The 22,478-nt window shown below is 42.2% G+C and overlaps 1 protein-coding gene across 2 annotated transcripts; it reads left to right on the top strand.

Annotated features, from left to right (window-relative positions):
* Positions 1-1,641: 1,641 nt before the first annotated feature.
* On the top strand, positions 1,642-21,855 carry waslb (WASP like actin nucleation promoting factor b). 2 transcript variants are annotated; one of them, XM_068586521.1, is made up of 11 exons: positions 1,642-2,040; positions 9,300-9,434; positions 9,675-9,761; positions 10,348-10,444; positions 12,226-12,249; positions 15,576-15,759; positions 16,365-16,407; positions 17,423-17,576; positions 18,346-18,881; positions 18,965-19,070; positions 19,703-21,855. In XM_068586521.1, exons 1-11 carry the CDS (start codon positions 1,936-1,938, stop codon positions 19,762-19,764), a joined length of 1,533 nt encoding a protein of 510 aa, XP_068442622.1. In that variant the 5' UTR covers positions 1,642-1,935; the 3' UTR covers positions 19,765-21,855. The 2 variants fall into 2 exon arrangements, with proteins under 2 accessions (XP_068442622.1, XP_068442623.1); XM_068586522.1 differs by lacking the exon at positions 12,226-12,249.
* Positions 21,856-22,478: the final 623 nt, after the last annotated feature.

The raw sequence follows: 22,478 nt of genomic DNA, 5'->3' as shown, positions 1-22,478 counted from the left end.
TACAAGTAATGTACATGATTAAAGACATCCTTTTTCACTCTTAATGTGTTTTCTTTTCTTTCTTTTTTTAAAAACAATATACTGTGCTCCGGTATCAGTATCACTTCGGACTGTACAGAGATGAACGATTAACAAAATACAGACTGCGTTTTCATCATGAAAAGATGAATTTGGTTAATGTGCAGTGTCATTCACGACAGGTGTTACTGGTGCCATTTGAGGCTGTCGTCTCTGTGAGCTCAACAGGAACATTCTCTACTTCAAACTGACCCGGCAAGAGAGGAGAAATATAAAATTAGTTTCTGACAGACTTTTTTAACACACGCGTGAATGTTACAAACACTCACAAACAAACACACACACCAATAAACTCATATATGATCATGCACACATGTTCATGTAAAGAAACCGATCAGAATAAGAATCCCCTTTATTGGTTAAGTATGTGACATTTTGTCTCTGTTGCGGTGGTAATGACACAAAAATGTCTTTAAGTCTGGTACAGATAACGCTGTTGTAAAGGGTCAGACCTGGCATAAGACCTGTTTTATATGTAGGACTGTGCAATAATTTATCAAAAAAAGTAATAAAAAAATTATATAGCCTGCACAAATATGGGCAATCATAAAATGACTTCTGGGGAATATTTATCACAAGAGAAAGTATTTTCTTTGAATCACCTCTCAAAGACTGCCATCGAGCAAACAACACCCATTTAGGAGCCTGACTGAGCATGTTGCATGAGTATTACAAACACCCTTCGGCACATTAGTAAAATATGTATGAGCCATCATGTATGCTGCCCTTGTTTAAGGCTACTAACAGTAGCCTTTAAGTGTGTCTGTTTGATGGTTGAGCGCTGTTTATTATGAAGATTAAAATTGTCTCATTTGAAAAGGCTTTACTGAAAGCGGTGTTTCGTTTCGTGTTCTCAGTCAATTGACAAAAACTCAGGAGAAACACACTGAAATGTACTCGTTGAAGCATATGTTACCCTAGGGGCAATGTATAGTAACTGGAGCAGTCTTAATCATACACTTTTTTAAAGCTATTTTTAGTTTATATCTATGAAAGAAAAAAAACGGTGTAACATCCCAGAAGCATTTTAGTTCAGGGGGCAAATTATTTCATGTCCCAGGGAATGCTTATGGCCTGGGAAATACTGGGGCCCAGATGACAGCTCTGGAGCTGAACCACGACCTCTCTGACATTACGATTAAAATAGCACATTATCATAATTAGAGGAAAAATACAATTTCCATGGTTCTTTTGTTAACACTTTTTCAGTATTCAACAATTCCTCTCACACTGATTCTTGTATGCCATTATCTTCACAACTTGCACCTTATTTCTTATCTCCTCCCATTCTGCACTCGCACACATTCCTGCCATAAAACCCACGAGCGGAGAGGACCAAACCATCTCCATGGGTACGCTGAGAGTTGTAATTGTATTAGACATTATTTACTCACTTTACTTATTCACAAAACATAGCTGTTTTATGATAATTCTACAACAAAAAAGGTCTCACCATCTGCCGTGCCAGAAGGGCTTCTTGTTAATTATGTGGGACACAGCTGGGAAAGGTGTGACCCCCGTTCCCAAATAGTAGACTCCTCCTAACACTGCCATGTTGGATGGAACTGGCTCAGGGCTCTCTGGCGGCCGGACTTCCCAGGAAACTTTTTGCCGTTTTCCGTCTTCGCCCAGTCTCTGCAAGTTTTACCTTATTTTAAAGAGGAGCGGGACATTGCCCTGCATCCCCAAACGGCATACATTTGTTGGCGCCCCAATATCTCTTGGACCTCCGGCATAAACTACCGGTGTGAGGGGGGTCGGAGGAAGGCCACGGATGACCGAGGAATTGTTTATGTATCTCTGGCTCTCCCATAACGAGTTACGGTCGGTGCATACCTCATACATTGATCCCTGATAATGAGCGGACATCCGCCGCAACGGCGACCAGCAAATGTCTCGTCGCTACAACTGACACCGCAGGAAAATGAATACCTTTTCAACCACCTTGGCAGGAAATGCATTGTAAGTTGTTGTTTTTTTCTTCGCCCTCCACCAAACTGTTGTACGATAGCAGGCTAAGAAACTGAGCTAATAAAAGCTTGTCCGGTGTTTCATGTCCCTACACGGGTGATGGCGTTAGCTATGAGGTGTAACTGTGTTTTGTGGCCTGTAGTTTGATATTGTGTGAGTGTATATTTCGCAGGTAACCTGTGTAAGTCTTCCCTGGGAGTCACTTGAGACTTCTCACTGAACACGGTTTGTTTTGACAGTCGTTGACTGTTTTCAACGTCCTCGTTTTTTGGGAGGGACGCTGACATTTGGGCAAACATCAAGTTTTCATTACTGCCCGGGCCTCTTTCGCTGGTGCGCCCTTAACTTAAAGCTTGACACACCTGAAATCACCCAGGAAATTCCCAAAAACCCGCTGCCAACTAGCTTGGCTGCGCTGAGCCTAGCACTGGCACAGTACAGAGTTAGCACTAGTTGTCGGGATTTTTTTTCGTGTGGGAGGGGGTCTGTTAAATCTATCAATAATACTTTTTTGCACTGGCATTACATAACGTAGTTGGCTGAATCTTGGTTGTTTTCGGGAATTGTGTCCACCGTGAGGAATGCGACCAACTAACGTTAGCTAAACTAAAAGTCCCGCTAATGCGAGACTTGCCAGTCACAAAAATGTGTGGGGGTGAAGAAGGTGTTGGTGCTGTACCAGTGTGACTGCAGTCAAGATGAGTAGTGCACTGTCACGACTCAATATTGTGTGAGAGAGAGTCTGATATTACGTAACACGTGTAGCATCAAGCTGACTCATTTGTATGTTCTCGTGCACTGTGCCATAGCTAGCTAGCCCCCATACTCAGTCAGACATCTGCAACTGCATTCAGCAGCATTTCACAGCATAAGCTATATCACGTTTCTCTTGTAGGTTTGCTTTTTCCTCTTTTTGATCTCGCAGGACAGGCCTTCCTCTTTTTGCAATTCGTAAACCTGATCCACTAGGGTAACACACCTGGATATTATTAAAGTATATACACATTTGGGGGCATATATAAGTAATATTATCAGACTGCATCAGAACCAAGAATGTTTTAATGTTTACTCTTGCTTTCTTTTAGCCAGTGGATCATAGTCTCACATCCACATCTTGGCTGTCCTATCAAATTTAAACGGAGCATTGGGCTAAAAGATATACATAACAGGCTTAATAGTAATGCGCATGCAGTTGCTCACTCTGATGGCCACCGTTGTGGCATAAACGGTTGCCTCTGCAATGTTCAGAGGAGTATCCTGCAGCCAGCAGACATGGAACGATTTTGACCCTTTTGTCTTACTTAATGAATGTTGTGTGCATCACCACAGCCTTGGAGGAAACGTTCAAGTCTTTCACTGTAAACTTAGTAAAAGACTTGAACTCTCTCTGCAATGAGTGTTCTTTATAGGTCAGCCTATTTTCCTCAACCAGGTGTGTATGTAAGGAGACCTCACATAATAAAGAAGCAGGGTGGGAAAACCTTTCAAGTTTCCTCTTAGCTGCACAGTTTCCCCGTCAGGTTTTAACCATTTTATTATTCCCCTGACCATAGTTAAATTCTGTCATCCAGTGTTATCAGCTGGAAAGAATGTCGCACTTTCAACTGCTTTTGATGGCCTTCTGATAAGACGTGTTTTAAAGTCAAGATGACAATTGATAAGTTAAAGTTGTTTAGCTATGTATCAAGCGTTGCCTAATCAAGTTTGTTTAATAGATTATGGGTCGGTCTGAGAGATGGCCCGTTTAGCACGCAGAGGAGGCGAAAGCTATCCAAATCTGCATTACTTTGGATAGTGAAGACCTTGGCAACGCCTGGTCTCAGGTCGCTTCTCCATATTGACCATACTTTTCTTTTAATGTGTACAAAGGTGGTGTCCCTGAGCGATAGAAAAATGGCTCGTCCTCTGTGTCAACAGGACTCAACTCCTCATTCTAGTAGACCAGCCATGCGCTCGATTTTTGAGGTTTCTGTGTGTTCCGTGTTTGCTTTGGAAAAGCAACATTTCCTGTCCCATGACACGGGACGTCAGGCCTGTATGCGGTCACCTGGTGGGGATGTCCCGCCTCCCACTTTACAGCAGCTTCCGTTGGCGCGTCGCCCTCCACCTCTGTAATCTGTTTGAAAAATCCAATGACGTGTTTCCTTTGGCATTCTGGTTAGTGTGTCATTCAGCGTGTGACAGAGACGTGGAATCGGGAACATTCCTCACAGTCCTACGCTCTTGTGTCTGTACACGTCCTTGCATGCAGAGAGAGTTTGGGTATGAGAGAGAGAGAGAGACGGGAAGAGGCAGACATTGTGCGTCTAATTGGAATGCCCACCAGTGATTTAGTGGCTGACTGGCCAATCATGCCTTATGTAACGCAGCAAAATGTGAGAATCCCAACCACCTTTACTTATTATTTTTTTACTTTTTTGTGGTCTTTTTTCCAAGATGCACAGCCATTAGTAGTCGGTTTATTCCAGCTGTCATTGGCTTGTTGTATCTGAGCTAATTGTTTTGAAAGTCTCTGAGTATTCCTTGCCTGATGTGATATAAAGGGTAAATATATCACACTACACTGCTTTCAGTGTTGCCTTTTGTGTTATTGTTCTAATTGCGTAGAAATAAAATTGCCCAATACACAGTATGTATGTTGTTTTGTATTTCCATGACCACATGGTGAGGCAATTGTTCATTCAAATCGTTAGGAAATGAAGTGATTAATGTTCTTCTTTATATTGTGTTTTTGATTTTCTAGTGACGCTGTTTTGTGAGATCAGAATGAATTCGGGACTTCTCCAAAGTTTAAGTGTGGCAGCCTGCTACAGCATGATTTTGTAGCAAATATATACACAGAGCACACGTGACATTCGTGGTCACCTCGTTTGCCGTGAAAGTTCAAGGTTGCAAGACTTATTCCTGTAAATGGGTAACTACTTGGATCATATTTTAAGAATTGCAAGTATTCCAAACTGCTTTTGGTTCGTCTCAATAATGCAGCCGCACGCGTGCATAAAGAAAGACAGGTACAAACACAGTGGTCTTACTCATTGGTTTTACTCATTGGTATTCCTTCTGCTGTTTTCACCATCAGCACACTGTCTGACTGGGCAAGAGGTGGAAGGGGTCCAATTCACACTGCGTATGTGTGTGCGTGTGTGTGTTTATGTGTGCACAGACTGCCTGATCAGCAGTCCCGTCCAACAGGAAGTCCCGTGGTCAGCCTCCTCTGGTGATTTGTGCTGGAGAAGTGCAACATGACTCCTCTTTTTCTTCAATTTACCCTTTCTCTCCTTCCTTTTCTCTTTTTTTAGTCTCCCCAGACTCCTTTTATGTCATCTGCCCCTGTCCCCTCCTTTTTCATTCATCTTTCTCCTTCAGCGCTTCTTTAAGCCTATTCTTCCTTAAATTGTTGATGTGTGTTGTTAAGTGCGGTCCTGCAGACACCCATTGTAGCAGAAACTACCACAGAAGCGGTTTTGAGTACTTTAGCTGGTGTTCATATGTCTGTGTGTCTGTCGGTGGACATATCTTGTCACTAGTTGAGATCAAAATGAAGGCTGTGTTTGAACATGGGTGTGGTCCAAGCAGGGACGCTGGAAGGAGGGGGTTAGGATGTGGGCTTTTCTCCGACATTTAATAATGTGTGGTGCCTGCTAATCTACTTGAAGGCAGTGATTGCACAGAGATGGAGAAACCAAAGGTGTTTAAGAAGAGAAAGAGAGAATGTATGTGTGAGAATGAGCTAGTGTTTTTTAAATTTTTTTTATGGGTTACGATGACGCTATGGACCGAGCTCCACTTCCTGCAGCCTTTGACCTTGTCAGGAACAATCAGCGCTCCATCGGCAGATGAAACCTCAGGGCCTCAGAGCCGCGACTGTTATAGTCGCTGTGTCAAAGAAACCCAGCACCAAACACCACGAAACCGTTTTCTTATTAGTCTTATTATTATTGATCTGAATCTAAGTGATGTGTGTGGGGAAAAGCATGCTTTTCAGGGGCTAAAATGCATGGTTATAAAATCAATATCTTATATTGTGGGACACAGATTGGATGATGTGTTCTAGGTTATAATCTGATTTTCACGCCATCGCGTTACTGAAAGTGCACTTTTATTAAGTCGGGTTGCCTGTGTCATGTGCCGAGGCTACAATACCGTACTTCCTGTATGAAGACTTCCCATAGGAAAGGCTGTGGTGCATCGAGTGAGTGAGAGATCAGGTCCGGAGAGACGTGACTATCTCTATGGGAGTTCCTGCTGCTGCTGTACGAACCGTTACTGTGGCTCGGTGGAAGAGCAGAGTTTTCCTGGATTGTCGTCCCTTCACTTAGAGTACTTGCTGCTTTGGTAATACCTTTGGATGATCCAGGAACTATCAGGGTGGAGTTTAATTTAAGTTTGCTGACAGGAAACACATGAGCCTTGAGCGTGCCACAAGTTTGCGGTATTCATATTTTCTACTGAATGCAAACACATTTTTTAGTTTTTTTTTGCAAGGATCAATATTAGGACAAGGACAGGAATTTCTCTTAATTCATCTTTAAGTACAACTCTACTGTTGGTGACATTTTGAACAGTCTAAAAACGAGTAAGATGAAAGACAAAAAAGTGTGGGAGCAGAAAGATCCTCGCTGCTTTAGAAATTAAATTAGTGTCTTGCTGTCATTTCCTTTCTGCCTCCGTACATCTGATTCGTTTAGACATCACACTTATGTAGGGATGGCCCCCGAAACTCGTCTTTAAACGAGAACCAGTTCTAAATTGGGAGAATACGATCAATACAGTTCAGAGTTAACGGTTCTGCTTTCAGTACGCGGAAAATAGCAGCGTCGCTATTCTCCTCTCTCCGTCTCTGTGCTTGTCTTTGCACAAGATGCTCTTCCGTGCTTTACACACACACACACACACACACACACACACACACACACACACACACACACACACACACACACACACACACACTTAGAAGTTACGGAGCAAGATCTCCACGGGAAATGCCACACAAACCTCTCTCTCTCGCTTTCCTCTGACACACACACACATACACACCGAATGCAGCTTAGACCAGCATGAGACACAAAGTGTTACTACATTTTGCGCTAGTAGTTGCTGACAATTCTCATTGTCATAAATGCTATAAAATCCTTACAAGCAAGGGAGGTATTACCAGCAGTTTATCACAACATTTGGCCAACAAGCAGAGCGTAAATCCACTGTTGAGATTGTGGAACATCTTGTATTGTTTCTTAAGAGACTATTTGTACACAAGAATAATATAACAATATCAATTGTTTTCTTTAACTCCCACAATATCATCAAAAAGAACAGATTAACCGTATCTATAAAATCCCAACAATATCATCTCTACAGACTGAATTACAATGAGCAGCACAAGGGCTCCAATGTTGTCTTGAAGTATGCAGTCATTTCTGGAACCACTAAGTAGAAAAGGCCCCAAAGATCACCAGGCATTTCCCTTTCTTCTGTGCCATTGCTTTCATCTGTGTGGTAATGACTGTGAACCGGGACCCCTCAGTGTGAGAGAACCCCTGCAGCAACCTGTAAAACCAGTGTGAGTCTGATCTGGTCATATGATCATGGATGTGTTTTTGTGTGTGCGCGCTACAGGGATGCTCTTCTGTCTGTGTATGTGTGCGTGTAGTTTAGTCTCGGGCTTTGCTTTTCACCCCACCGCTCGCCCAGCAAGGTGTGTGTGTGTGTGTGTGTGTGTGTGTGTGTGTGTGTGTGTGTGTGTGTGTGTGTGTGTGTGTGTGTGTGTGTGTGTGTGTGTGTGTGTGTGTGTGTGTGTGTGTGTGTGTGTGTGTGTGTGTGTGTGTGTGTGATGCTTAAATATTGGTATTCTCTGTATGAGAAAAGTGTTGAGATGCCTCTTACATTACATTTTGCCATGTGTAGTCATTATTGGGGGTGTGTGTGGTGAGGCTTGATAAAGTGTGGCTTTTGAAGGGATTTAAGACTTCATTTTAGACTTGGAGCTGCTTAAATGCTTGCAATGTTCTTCAAACATGAGCAGAGTAAACCCAACTTGCGTTCATAGACAAGGGTGGCGTCAACGGTGACTCATCAATGGCATAATTCTATTTGCACGCTTGCAGCTACCTGTGTCAAACAAGATAAACGGTCTGTTAAAACAAATTTGTTTCACTTCGGTGCTTCATATTATAGGATCTAAATAATTTTTGACCCGTCTCATCGCTCTAGTCTTGCTTTCTCCCACTGCTTTCCTTCAGCTGAGTGTCTGTTTGTCAGAAGGCATTGATGAAATCTTTACTGACAACTGTGAGGGCAGAGCAACTTGACCCCCCACAGAGACGCTCAGTCTTCGTTTATATCATTATACTTTAATGCTGTCCATCACTCACTTGTATTAAAGGCAGTGGTCCTAGCCTGCAGTTTGCTTCTGGGCCTAATCCAGACATTTTATCTTCTTAAAATGTGACCTTGTTTGTCAATCCAGGCCTATGTTATGACAAATACTGAGGTGGACATCTTGCTCAGGCAGTTTAGCTGGAGGACATTTGTGAACAGCTGTTTTTAGGTGCTGCCACAAACTCTCTTTGAGATTCTGGTCGAGACAACTCAAGGATGTGACCGTTCTCGTTCTGAAACTATTTCTGCGTGAATGCGATGTTAACACCCTGTTCAAACAGTGCGACAGAACTGCACCTTGTATTGATCGCGCCTCATTGTTTGGTCTTATCCTCGCTTATCTAACAGTGGCCGCAGCTAGAAAGCACACGGCATGTTGCTACAACTCAATCTGTCTTGGGAGCAATGTTGTTAAGTGATGGTGAATCCAGTTTCTGGAAGACATGGGGTTTTGTGTAATGTTTTTTACTGAACGGATTTTTCTGATCAGACAAGCTGATGATGGACCACTTGAACATGTATGTTGATGCCATTTTACTATTTTGATTATCCAAAGATGGTGGGTGAAATGGTGAAGAACTCATGGTCGCCTCTCTGACTGATAACATCCTGTGTTTTTGAGCTTTGGTTTTGAGTAAGTGTTCCTCTGTCCTGTACTGAACACAGTGCTGTATCTCCAGCATCGCAGTTCTTGAGTTTTGCAAACATCAGCTTTACCGATTTCAAAAAGTTGATTACGGTAGTTCACAGAAACCTTGACATCCCTTTGTTCTCGTTCTTTGAAAGTAGACCATTAAAGTAGTAAAATACAACAGACATTACCGAAGAAGAAAACCAACCTCTGACATCTCTCTCTCTCTTTGTTCGTCCAGTCATTGTCTGCAGCAGTGGTCCAGGTGTTCACAGCAGACAGGAACTCCAGCTGGAACAAGAGATGCTGTGGGGTGGCCTGTCTGGTCAAAGACAACCCTCTGCGATCCTACTTCATCAGGGTCTTGGACCTCAAGGTAAGTAAATGGAAAGCCGGAAGCAGTTCTGCACATCATTGTGGTTCATCCCTGTCGACTGTGGCAGATGATGATACTTGTGGTGTACCGCTATTTGATATTTATGACATTGTATTTTTATAGCCACGCAGTAAAATGTATGGGACGTCTTTTCATTTAAGACCTGTAGCATTAAACTGCTTGTTGCACTAACTGCTTTTTAAGTCTTCATTCAACTTTGTCTGTGTCTTTTCCCCACAGGATGGTAGGATAATGTTTGAACAAGAGCTGTACAACAACTTCAACATCTACGTTCCCAAACCGTACTTCATCACATTTGCTGGAGATGTGAGTTTTCCTCGATACAGCTTTCTCTTTTTATTCATCATCCACTGTAGCTGGAGAGGGAAAAGGAGGGGAACAGTATAATTTGAGATAATCTCAGTGTTTGCCATCAGAGATTTGTCATTGAGTGTTACATTTGAGTCATCAATGAAAATATAAAGTCAATTTGAACTCGTTTCACAAGGTGTTACTCCTGTCTTCCGTATGGTAAACACCTACACTGACACATTCATAATGGGTCTCGTAGAAATTCTATTGGGGAAAAAGGACAGTATGTCTATTTGCGCCACATATCCTAAAACTAAATAGTTTGTAGAAATTCCAATTTAATGTAACATCTAAAGCGCTTCTTGTAAAAAGATGTCTTTATTTGTGGGTCAAACATCTTGGCTGGTGTGAACAGTGGCTCAGACTCCAGCAGACCATGAGGTATGTGGGACAGCTGATTGTTATGATAATGCTGGGAGTGTAGGATTTGGAGATTCTGCATGGAGATTAGGTAGTTTAGGTTGGTAGTAGGCCTTTGACGAGACAAATTTACATGTTTTGTATTGCATTTTTACAAAGTTTTTTGTGTGTGTGTTTACAGAAATGCCAAGTGGGTCTGAACTTTGCCAGTGAGGAGGAGACCAAGCGTTTCCACAACCATGTGATGGAGCTAATAGGAAGAAGACAGAGGAAATCTGGTACCGACATACTGCTGCTGTCCACTTTTCTCCAAACCTACCTACTCACCTAACTCGCTGAAAAAAATGACATGTTTAGCAAATGTACATCTTGTGTTCAAAATAATCCAGCAAACAATGTTAACACAGAGATGCAGAAGATAATTAATGGAGGTGTGTGTGTGTGTGTGTGTGTGTGTGTGTGTGTGTGTGTGTGTGTGTGTAAGCCTTAAAATGATCTAATATTAGTGTGAGCACAAGATTCATTTCTAAACGTGTCATTAAAAAAATAAAAAAGCTCAAACACGCAGAACTAGGCATACAACATAATCAAATTCAATACATGATCAAAATGAATTCTGAGGCACTAGACTGATGCTTTCATGCTCCAGTGTATTCTGGCCGGCATGTGAGCTTCATTTTGGTGAGTGACTGGTTTAAATAGATGCAAATGTTGGGCCCAGAGTGTCATGTATTGCAACTGGTTAAGGATGTTGTTGCCTAGGTCTGTGAACCTTTCCACCTTGTTCTTCTGATCTACTGCAATCTCTTTTCATTCCTTTAAACCTTTGATAACACATATCACCGTTTTCACAGTGTCATTAAGGTGCTTGTATGAAATTCTCAAAGTCAAATTACAAAAGCAAACGGATTTAATAATGGTCATCTACAAATTCAGTCTATTTGTTCACTATTCATAGATATATATTTTCAAAGTTATCTCAGTGTTGGTGCTGCTAGAACACCTTTCAGACAGTTGTTAACGGCCTTTGTCACGGAAACGGCTTGAAGTCGGGGGAGGACTCGGATCCGCTTTCAAATGTTTATGATTTCTTAAACACCACCAGATTAACTTTTAGCAAATCCTCTGGGATGCATCTCAACACTTCACACACGGGATGGAACAAATGTGCTGACTGGCCCAAGGGGGGCACTACAGTGATACGTTTCAATGATCAGCAGTGAGACGGACTTCATCCCTCATGGGTGTAACATTTTCAGTTGGCATAAAGTGACTTAAACATAGGGATTTAATTTACCATTGTATCCTTAAATATGCTGTATTACTGAACATAATACATTAATAATATTCAAATGTGTTGTTGAACAATGTTTGCTGAACATTTAAATGTTTGTTTTCATCCAGCACCAACAGTTACAGGCATTACAAAACTAAACTGTAGTTTTGTATATATATGAGTGAATGTTTGCATTCACCCAAACAGACTGCGGCTTCAATTGAAAACGCACTGCAAAGCCTCTCAGACGCAGTCTTTAAGTAATTTCTGGCACTCGGTCCTTAGCTTTCATCCTCACTTGCTTCAGATCGTCGGTCTTCCCCTTTCTTCTTCTTCTGTGGGTCATTTCCTGACCCGGATCATTATTTCATCTTTTCCCCTTCAGCCCTCTGCATAGGGCGTCTAATCTTATCTACAAGGCTTCTTCTGTTGGACCTTCAGCTGTTGGAAATCTCAAGCTGTCAGTATTTTGAAGTGTGTGTCATTTGAAGTGTGTCAATGGCATTAATGTTTTAGTATTTATATTATTTATAGTACTAAATCCTGTGTGTGTGACTGACTAACGTCTCCTTAACACGCTAACCAAACACTTTGCTTGGCAATCTTTCCAAATAACTCTCCATTTTGCGCAACACAAGCACAATCCCGCCGAGCCCCGCTCTTACAAACCAATACTATCTCTTCTCCATGTATATCTGTGCTCTGACACACTCAACACACGTTCTCACTAACACAACCCACTACATACAATTGTAACATTTGCATTTGTCTGTGTGTTCACAGAGAAGAGACGTGACCCTCCAAATGGTATGTTTTCCACTGTTTCCTGTTGAAACCGTAGCTTCAGAAATACACAGATCAGAAGATGTGTAAACCAGAGTCAGACCTGTGTCTGTTGGCAACATTTGTGTCAATGGATGGAGTGGCAACAACTCAAACATAGATAGCATTTGATAATGCATAACCTTTTTATCATCTAAATCAACAGCCGACCAAAAACTACAGTCTCACATCAGCTGTCTCTCATTTCAATACAGCATAACACTACACAAAACAGGCTGCATACACACTGAAAACACAATATTTTAAAAGCATCAATGCACAAAGAAAATGGAGAAGCTGCTCATTACTGATTGTAGATGATGGGGAAACTTATTTTTTTTAAACTTTTTTATTTTAAACAAATAAAATAAAGTACAAGTGTGCAATACTATTCCACTGTGTTTAACCTACATAATATTATGGTGCAGCGAAGTGGACTCTTGATCTGTGAACTACATGCCCTTCATGGCCCGACCCTCGCGCACCAGAGTCTGAGGTCTAAACACATTTGTTTGTGGTCGAGTTAGAGCCTGGAGGAGCCAGCTTTGGGCCAACAGACGGCATGTTTTGATCCAGCCGGCGTGTGTGCATGTGCGTGTGTTTGCTCGTGTACGTGCACAGCTGAGCAGAAGTCTCATGTGGTGAGATGGCATATGACGTGTCATACATGACGTAAACCACCATGTAACTCAGAGCTATAAGGTGAACCCGATTTTTGTTTTGGCGTTGTGATGGTACACACTGCTTTTTTTTTTTTAGTGATATTTTTGAGTTCACCTACTGGAAAGGCGTAAAGGACACACGTTCTCAAACAGGGATGTGTTCCATTTACCTGCGCCGAATTATGCCATCATGCATAAACGTTTATACCAGTTTTCTATCTTGGATTTGTCATGCATGGTTTCCATTTCTGAACAAGTGCATCTTGTGTTTGAATTGGTTCCTCTCCAAAGGAAGTCTCCATCTGTTTCACCCTCACTGCCCATTACCGCATCAGAGCTCTGCTGCTGTCTGTCATCTCAGTCAGGTTCTTGCTTTCCATCTCTTCTCCCTTTTTCTCCTGCTGTCCTTTCCAGCTTTCCCCTTCTCATCATTTTCTTCTCTTCTTCTCATTTAATCTGTCTTCACTTTCCTCTTTTCTCTCTCCCTTTCTGTCTGCCTTTCAATGCTCTGCCTTCTTCGCGTTTTCTCTCACCCTGCAGATTCATCATGTTTTAAAAACCATGGAGATTAATGTGGGATTATGTATGGGTGGGTTTTAATGGTTACGTAAAATCCAGCACTAAATCCAGAATGATTCGCTGGGATTAGATCCATGTGTGTGTTTTTGCAGGAAGAGGGAGGAGATGGTAGTGAAAGTGGGTGGAGAAATGTTCACAGGGAGCCAATCCGAGCAAGATAATCTGACGGTGCTCCCCGCTGTGATGGAAAGTCAATGGACTAGAAAATGATTGCAAAACAGATACAAAATATGCAGAGCTCAGACAGACGGATAAAGCAGGGGAAAAGAAATCTGGTGAACAATTTGCATAGAAGAAAACTGTTGCTGTGATGGAAGGAATGTAAGAGGAGCAGTAAACTTTGGCTGGCTAAGTGTTGGCGGCCTCTTCTCCCTTCTGAGGGCATTGCTGGATGTCTTTCACAGCTCAGACAGTGTGCTTGTCAACTCCACCAGATGTCGGATGAGGATATTAATTCAGTAAACATCGTCACAAGTTGGCTTATCTTCCGTGTTGGTGTTGTGGCCGCGCTTTGGAAACCTTTGGGGTCATCTTTGCTTTTAGCGAAGGTGAAACCTTTTCCCTGAGAGAACTGGAATCGATTCCGAAACCAAAGAAGAGGATTGTGCTTTTTTACCTGCTAATGAAGTCATGTTGAAGTGTCTGTCCATGTTGGGGATGAGAAACTCCTGGATGTGGTGCTTCCAGCACACAACATTTCTCTGTTGACTGAGAAAGAAAACCCTCAGATCTCTCTGGCGCTGAAGAGAGGCTATTGCTGAGCCACAAATCTGCATTTGTTTGAACCAGAATCTCCCTTGGGCTCCCCATTTGAGCTTGTTCTCTCCATATTGCTCATGCCTAGTCAGCTGCTACGATGATGTTCTGCACCACCTTCCTGTCTGCTCCCTCTGAGGACCTTAATTGTGAAGGCAATGGAGGAGCAGCAGCAGCACCACCAGTAGTAGTCGGGGGTGGAGGTTTGAGCCCAGGGAGCTGCCTCTCCTCGTTACACTGCCTGGTTCTCCCTCTGGACGAACAGTACCCAGCTCTCTCTGACCCGACTGATCCGCTCCCCATATGCCGCGAAGAGCGAGCTCACAACCTGGTTGGCAAAATGCTTCTCGGTGTCAGTATGAGCACCTGCGGAGCAAGAGACGGCGGGTGCATTTGGGACCGGGTGAGAAGGCGACGCAGCCGTTCAGTCTCGCCTTCGCCCAGCAAAACACCCGAAAGTCCCTGTAGTGAGCGCGTTAAAGGTATGTGCTACCGCTGAGGCACTGGTACTTCTCGTTGAGGATTTGACGTGTGTGTTGGAGTTACTTTTGGTGTGCGCCCATTATGATCGTTTGGAGCTTTTATTACCGAACATTTTGGCATTTTGTTTCGTCCATTTTATGTTGTTGGTTACTCATTGTTTTGTCCGCCTGTCAAGGCCGGGCCTAATTGAGATTAACATATAAATAAGGGCCTGGTTAAATAAAGGTTAAATAAAAATAAAATGCAATTACATAGCTGACAGTTTGGATGATTAATTAAAACATGTACCATCTGCAAAAGGCACACCAAACTGACAGAACACGTTTTACAGTAGATTCAAACCTTTCGGCCTGAAAGACATTGTAAGTTGTGGTAATACTATTTACTTTAGTGTCTGTCTTCACCAGTTCTGTAATTTAGTTGAAATAACCTGAAGCAATGAGATGATGCTACAAGCCCACATATTCCCTTATCGCACTCATAAACCCAAATCAAAAAGCAAGACCTCTCTGTGCCAAACGAAGTCTGTAATAGCTATTAAATAATAGCTTACATAACTGGAATACAGCTGGCCCCCGAAAAAGCTCCATGCTTGCTGTTCAAATGGACCCATGGTCAATTTCTCATGAAGTTTTAAACCAATGACGTGTCAGCATTGTCACGATTGCCAGACATGTCACTTGTAGCACTTTATTGTAAAGACGGTATATGTGGTCAGTGTCTAAAAAGCACCTGTGGAAAAAACCCACAAATATGTCTATTTCTTGATTCATAATGTTTGTGCTGTATTATTATATAAACCGTAACAGCTTCGTCTCTGTCATTTTTAAGGCCCGGCGTTGCCCATGGCCACTATCGACATCAAAAACCCGGAGATCAGCAATGTTCAACGTTTCCACAACAACTCTCAGGTCAACAACATTGTGCACTCCACCTTCCAAAAGAGGGAGAAAAAGGGCAAGGCGAAGAAGAAGAGGCTGACCAAGGCAGACATCGGCACGCCGAGCAACTTCCAGTGAGTCAGCACGGGCACTTAGTAGGGTGGGGTTCAGGTCAGGAGGTGGATGAACACCGTCAGAGGTGGCGCTCCGTGATGAACCGATGTGCTCATGATTCTCCTTCATCAAAGCCCTGACACTGCCAGACAGTGACTGTAGATGCTCATGTGGTTCCATGCAGATCAAGATACAACAGCAGATTAATCATTTGTGTCTAGGAACCTACAGTACGAAGGCTGTGTGACGGGAGGTCTATGAGGTCATTGTAGATGCCCACATAAGAACTGGTGAATCAGGGCAAGGTTTTAATCCAGGCTGTCTTTAGTAAAAATCTAATATTACAGAATGTGTAGTGTGATTGGAAATGTAGAAACATCTGTGCTGTGCTTTCAGTGGCAGCGCTCATAGTCTCTGATGGGATACTGCAGGTTACAGATGGGCCATCTGGGTAAAAAGATAAAGAAAAAATGGGTTATTGTGGATGTTGCAGCAGTCTATTTAACCTCATCTTGTATGTTTATTCTCTGTTTTTGTAGAAGTGTACTTTTACACATCTGTTATCTCCTCATTTAGTTTTACTGTTATATGATCTCACATGCTTTCTCTTTTGCTTCTCTCACAGGCACATTGGGCATGTAGGATGGGATCCAAACACAGGTTTTGATGTAAGTGCAATACAAGGATAACGCTTGTTTGTATGTGTCTCTCTGCACACGTTGGAGTATGTGACCTCTAGCTATTCTTAAAACTTGGCGGCTAGTTTATCTGTTAGTCAGTCACACATCCCTCTTCCAGACAGAAATGTTATGTCGGCTCCAAAATATTAAGCAGAGCTGCCTGCCCAAGTCATCAGGAACGTTACACAAGGAGATTTTGGAGGGAAGAGAATCAACTTGCATCTGCATAATCCATGGACTCGTGCCCAAAAAAAAGCATCATCAGTAATTATGATGGGTTGTGGATGATTAGTATGAGATCATGCAGGTCAGAAGACTTACTCTGTCGGTTAATGAAAAAGATGAAATTTAGATGATTTGGCTTCATAAGTTAATGCTTTCAAGGACTTATTTGAGAGGGTGACGTCAGTTGAATGAAGCTTGCTCACCTCTCAAATCCTCAGGCTTAAAACTGGAACACAAGTACGTGGATTCATAAATGAGCAAGGGATGTATTTCATAGCTAGTATTTTTTAATCCATAGATACTGCAGATAAAGTACCCATTTTGTAAGTGCTAACTAACCAAAAAGTAGTAAACACCATACACGTCAGCTTGAGTAAAAGACTTGAAAAGGTGGGAAATGAGTAGTAGTGTAGTTCTAACAAATGATGAGAACCGCCAGATCTGTTTCAAATTTGGGTTATTTAACTATTCTTTTCCTCTTCTTTTGTCTCCCTGAAGTGTTACTCCACACCACCAGGTGGCAGAATAATCCCTGATATTGCAGTCTCATTTTGAGCCATCTTCATATGTGAACTTGTTCCCAAAGAGTGTCACAAATGATTAAAAAAACTTCTTACATACTTAATACTTCCTAAGTCAAACTCAACTCTTACCATGTCAGTCAGTTTTAATTTAAATACAGTTTGAGCATCTCTTATTCAATGAAATCACCCTTTTCTTCTAATTTTGTACAATAAACCCAAGCCTCAGATTGACGTTCTCCTTTTTCTTTCTCCAGTTGAATAACTTGGACCCCGAGCTGAAGCATCTGTTTGATATGTGTGGCATCTCTGAAGCTCAGCTGAAGGACAAGGAGACATCGAAGGTCATCTACGACTTCATTGAGAAGAAAGGAGGCGTAGAAGCTGTCAAAAACGAGCTACGGAGACAAGGTAAGGCAGATGCACTGTTAAGAATACCTAAAAAAAAAAAACAATGATTGCAGCCATAGAAGCAAAAGGGAATTGAAGGAATAACCAGAATTTTTGCTTAGGACAAACATATTTATTGTTCAGGGAAATAAAAAAGGTAACATCCCACAATTTCTCTTGGAAAGGTCCACACTGGACCTTTTACAGGACACTGACAATGTGAACAACATTTCAAAGGGTGATTTGTTAATGTAACTATAGTGTGGTGGTTTTATCCCCAGGTCCACCCAAGTGGATTGGTAGGTTTATGTGCATGATCTGTGCATGTCAAATTAGACTGTAATAAGACTTAACGATTAAATTATAGTGTGGGCTTTTTTCTGTTGCAGTGTTTGCTCTTTTAAACTTGTTTGTATTTGGAGTTGTTTTTTTTTAAATCATTTTTTTAAAACACAGATTTAAGAGTGAAATCCATAGGAGAAGGCTTCCCCTAGTGGTTTGATTGTATAACTGCATGTTGCATTGACACCAGCAAGAATTGGAAAACAGATTCTTGACAGATGTGCCGTGAAATAGATTTTTGACGGCTATGCCGAATTTTGACAGATGTGCTGTGACGTCCTTTGTGAGCATCCAGACACTGACACCGTCTGTCCTCTCATGAAATCGTTTTTCAAGTGTGAAAAATACATGAAATCTGGATGTTTGTCAAGGCTGCAGTGTGAACTGTAACGAATCTGCAGTGATGATCACAACTTTGCTCCTTTTGAACTTCTTTTTTTCTCTCCAGCTCCTCCGCCCCCTCCATCCAGAGGCGGCCCTCCTCCCCCACCGCCACACCATGGCTCTGCCCCGCCTCCCCCTCCCCCAGCCAGGGGGCGAGGTGCCCCGCCGCCTCCTCCCCCCTCAAGAGCTCCCATCTCTGCGCCCCCTCCTCCCCCTCCATCCCGACCGGGCATGTCCGCTCCGCCACCGCCTCCACCGCCCAGCCGAGTCTCTCTCCCGCCTCCCCCTCCACCAGCCCATGCCTCAATTTCTGTGGCGCCTCCCCCGCCACCTCCTCCTTCATCCTCAACTCCATTCAGTGGCGGCGCACCGCCTCCTCCCCCTCCGCCTCCGCCACCACCTGGCCCTCCGCCCCCCGCCCCTATGCTGCCCACGGAGGCCAATGGGGGAGATTCAACCGGCAAATCGCTGGCACTGCTGAGTCAGATCAGAGAAGGCGCCCAGCTGAAGAAGGTGGATCAGAAAGAGAGGCCGGTGTCCACCAGCACCGGCAGAGACGCACTTCTGGACCAAATCCGACAAGGAACTAAACTCAAAGTGGTCCGTAAACACTCATCACGCCTCTCAATCCAACTTGAATTCATCTTAATCCCGTGCTTTAACTCGTGTCGTCTTCTTTACAGAGGGAAGACAATACAGACTCCACTTCCCCCCCGGCTCTCTCGGCAGGCATCGTGGGGGCTCTGATGGAGGTGATGCAGAAACGGAGCAAGGCCATTCACTCTTCAGGTACACAGAAACATCCACAATATACTTTAAACTACCGTCTACTGTGTCTTCCTGTCATGCACAGTCGAAGTCCTCTGGACTGTTTACACACTCTTATTAGTGCATCATTTATGCCAATGTGTTATTCCAAAGCGGTTTATATTCAGATCTGTTTGTTTCTTGATCACTTTGAGTGGATCTTTGCCACTTGAGGTTTTCTCTCCAAAGTGCTTTGAGAAGTATACCCAGCCTCTTGAACTTGACAAAAAAAAAATGAGCAGCTGCGTCACACCGGTCGCAGGCACTCAGACGATGCATCATCGACTGCATGTCAGATGACACACTGTCGCCAGAATATAGATTAGACTTTCACCACTTCCTCGTCGGTCTTTAACAACCTTTATAGTTCCTTTTTTTTCTATTTTGAGTCATCAGTCTTCTCTCGATTCAAGAAAAGTGAAGGTTTACTGTTAAACAGACAGAATATATATATATATATATATATATATATATATATATATATCTATCTATCTCTCTATCCCTTTTGATAATGGGATAATTTGCTCGGTGAATTTTAATATTTCATAGCCAAAAGAACATCCTTTGAGCTGTTTTTGGTATTCTTCGTGTAAACGTCTCTTTCTCCTCTACAGATGATGACGATGATGAGGACGAAGATGAGGACTTTGAGGATGATGATGAATGGGAGGACTAGCGATAATTATTTTTTTTCCCTCCTCTCCAACCTGTGGTTGATTATGACACTAAAATAACTCTTGTCTTTCTAAAAAGAAATCTTTAATTTCAAAATTCTAAATGTAAATGTTCCATCAATTTGCTGTATATTTTTGTTGCCTTTATGCTTTTTTTTTTTTTTAATTAATCTGTGCAATACCTCATTTAATCTGTAAATGTTTGTCATTCTCATATCTTAGGCTGTTTCTTTATCTCCGTCATGTCCGTCTGTCTGCTCTGCCGCCTCCATCTCGTCTCTTGATAGCATTATGTCTCATTTTAACTGTTAAAACCTTTTCCATCTCTTTGCATCTCTTTCTCCTCCTCCCACATTCCCATATCGCCTCCATCTGTTCCTCAGCCATCTTTCATATCTGCTGCCTCCCATCACTCATGTGACCTCTGTCACTCTCCCATGTTCCCATCCCACAGATTACACGTGCAATTTTACATCAAGTTGTCTCTCGAACCTTAGAGTTGAATGTTATTTGTTTTTTTCATTTGGTCAGTGATTTGAAGGGAGGGCTTAGTCGCCGCAAATCCTTCATCAATCGTGTATTCATTGTTTGTCAGGAGGAAAAAAAATTGAACTATTTTCATACCCTATTGCGCTCTAGTTTATTTTTACTTAATCAAATGACCCTAGTTTAGCACTCATATTTTCTTAAAACTAAGAGAAAAAGGAAAATGCTCTTTTTTGGAATATTTAGCTTCATTTGCTGTTGACTGTAAATTTGCTCCAGAGTTTGAGTCTTGTTATATTTTTGCACAGATTGAAAGAGGAGACTCGCTGCATGAATACAGAACATATTTTCAGGTCTGTATCCTAATGGAACATACATATGCTTTAAGTAACGAGGCACTTGGACATTAAGCATTTTAACCGTTAACCCACCACACTACATACAGTACACACAAAGGAGGTAGCCCACAGTTTTATGGCTGGCTATCTATTGTGAATTTTACTTTATTTTTCTTTGGTCACTGTCTCGCTTCAGATTCAGTTGAAATTGTGCTCTCTTTTTTTTTTCTTCTTTTAATCTTTTTTTACAATAGCAAGCAAGGTATTGATGAATGTCTGTTTATTGGATTCAGGTCATCCATCATGTTAATCTTAAGTAATAAAGACATTTTAGTTCTACACACCTGATGCTTACGAGTCCAGATGCTAAGTTACTGTACAGAAACAGCGGGGATGAAGTCGTATTTTTCCTGTTGTAGACACTAAGTGCTGACAGAGTTTAGGGAGAAACACTACATTCATGGCATCATTCAAATGAGTATCTACATGTTCTTGACTAACGAAATAATGAGGTGTAATATAGGAATAGTTCAAACGACTCGGTAGTCAATTACTAAGACCAAATTGTCAGATGTCTTTTTATTGAAAGGTGTCTTTTTCACACAGGACAAAACTTCAAAAGCCAAATTGTTCCATCAATTTCAAAAAGGATTTTAAAATCTGCTTCTTTTTGACACAAAGACAACTGCAATGGTGTGACTTGTCCTGGTGTGGTTCAACCCATCCGATCTGACTCCAAGGCAACAGTTGCCGAAGGGGGAGACTCTGTACTTTGCTCGCTCGCTAACCAACGAGCACCTACTGCGGTGACAATTTGAGGAAAAATGTGAAAATGCTTGTCCTTAAATCTTAGAATTAAAGGGCCTTTATCCTCAGTGCATCAAACATAAAGCTCGGCCTTTCAGGTCCGGGTGGCATATCGGAGCGCTTATACAGAAACGTCTCACCCTCCAGTGTAAGAAATATCCAGAAAAAATAATGCCATGTCAAAATGAGTTGTTTTTTTTGTTTGTTTCACTGCTTGCCAGTTTGCAGAAGAGGGATGTTGGTACCCTCTCTTTAAATTCTGTCTCTTAGAGACAAATTGCCACTTGTTTGATGTAGAAACTGACCTCTTGTCAAATGTCAAGATACTTTTTGGGGAAACCTTGCCATGTTGATGTTAGCTTCTGTAGGTGACTCGGCAAATATGGACGCCAAGCTTTCTCAATGAGGCTTGGCAAATCATGAACTCTTGCATTGTACACTCCAATAAAAGGTTGATATTTACACATTTTGGTTGTTGGGCTTCTTGTACTTTCACAGCTTGTTTTTAATTGATTTTTCTTCTCCAAAGATTTTGTTTACAGTTTTGAAGTTTTAATTTTTAAATTTGCAGATTTTACTTTTTAAAGGAAAAAGAAAACTAATCCTAATAATGAATGTGCACAAACTTTGTTGCACTTGTGTAAGAGAGCACAATAATGTCTGTCGGGTTTTTGATTTCTGTGAGTGTGAGTGTGAGTGTGTGTGAGTGTGAGAGAGAGTTGTGATGCATACAGGCCTCATCACCTGCAATAGACAGCTAGACAGGAAGTTGGACAGCTTTGGGAACAGCTGAGCAGAGGATTATCACACCCTTTACTACCTTTTCACCCGCTGAGCCAAGTAGAAAGGGAACTAGGTGAGTTAGGACAAAGCACAAGTTCAGCTAGTAATCTAAAGTTCACACGGTGCACTTTGTTTAAAGTAGCCGACCTGATCCTGGAGTTTGTGTTTCTCTGTGGGGAATATGTGCAGATTCCTGGTAAGAAGGGCGCAACTCAAAATTGCCCTTTCAACAATACTTTTAAAAGCCACTGCAACAATTGACCCTGTTATTTAGTGTTACCACAATAATGACCAGAACTCTA

This window comes from Clinocottus analis, unplaced genomic scaffold, assembly GCF_023055335.1.
Source record: "Clinocottus analis isolate CAN_PGR_092001 unplaced genomic scaffold, fCliAna1.0.p SCAF_20, whole genome shotgun sequence".
Taxonomy (NCBI): Eukaryota; Metazoa; Chordata; class Actinopteri; order Perciformes; family Cottidae; genus Clinocottus; species Clinocottus analis.
Note: the sequence above shows the minus strand (reverse complement) of the source record. Positions and strands in the feature narration are given on the sequence as shown.

What these genes read in the sequence shown, in the direction of transcription:
- waslb (XM_068586521.1), top strand. Translation starts at nt 1,936, where the DNA reads ATGAGCGGACATCCGCCGCAACGGCGACCAGCAAATGTCTCGTCGCTA. An exon ending in AAACGAGCTACGGAGACAAG is followed by an intron (nt 17,577 to 18,345) that starts GTAAGGCAGATG and finishes TTTTCTCTCCAG; the next exon opens with CTCCTCCGCCCCCTCCATCC. An exon ending in AAGGAACTAAACTCAAAGTG is followed by an intron (nt 18,882 to 18,964) that starts GTCCGTAAACAC and finishes TCTTCTTTACAG; the next exon opens with AGGGAAGACAATACAGACTC.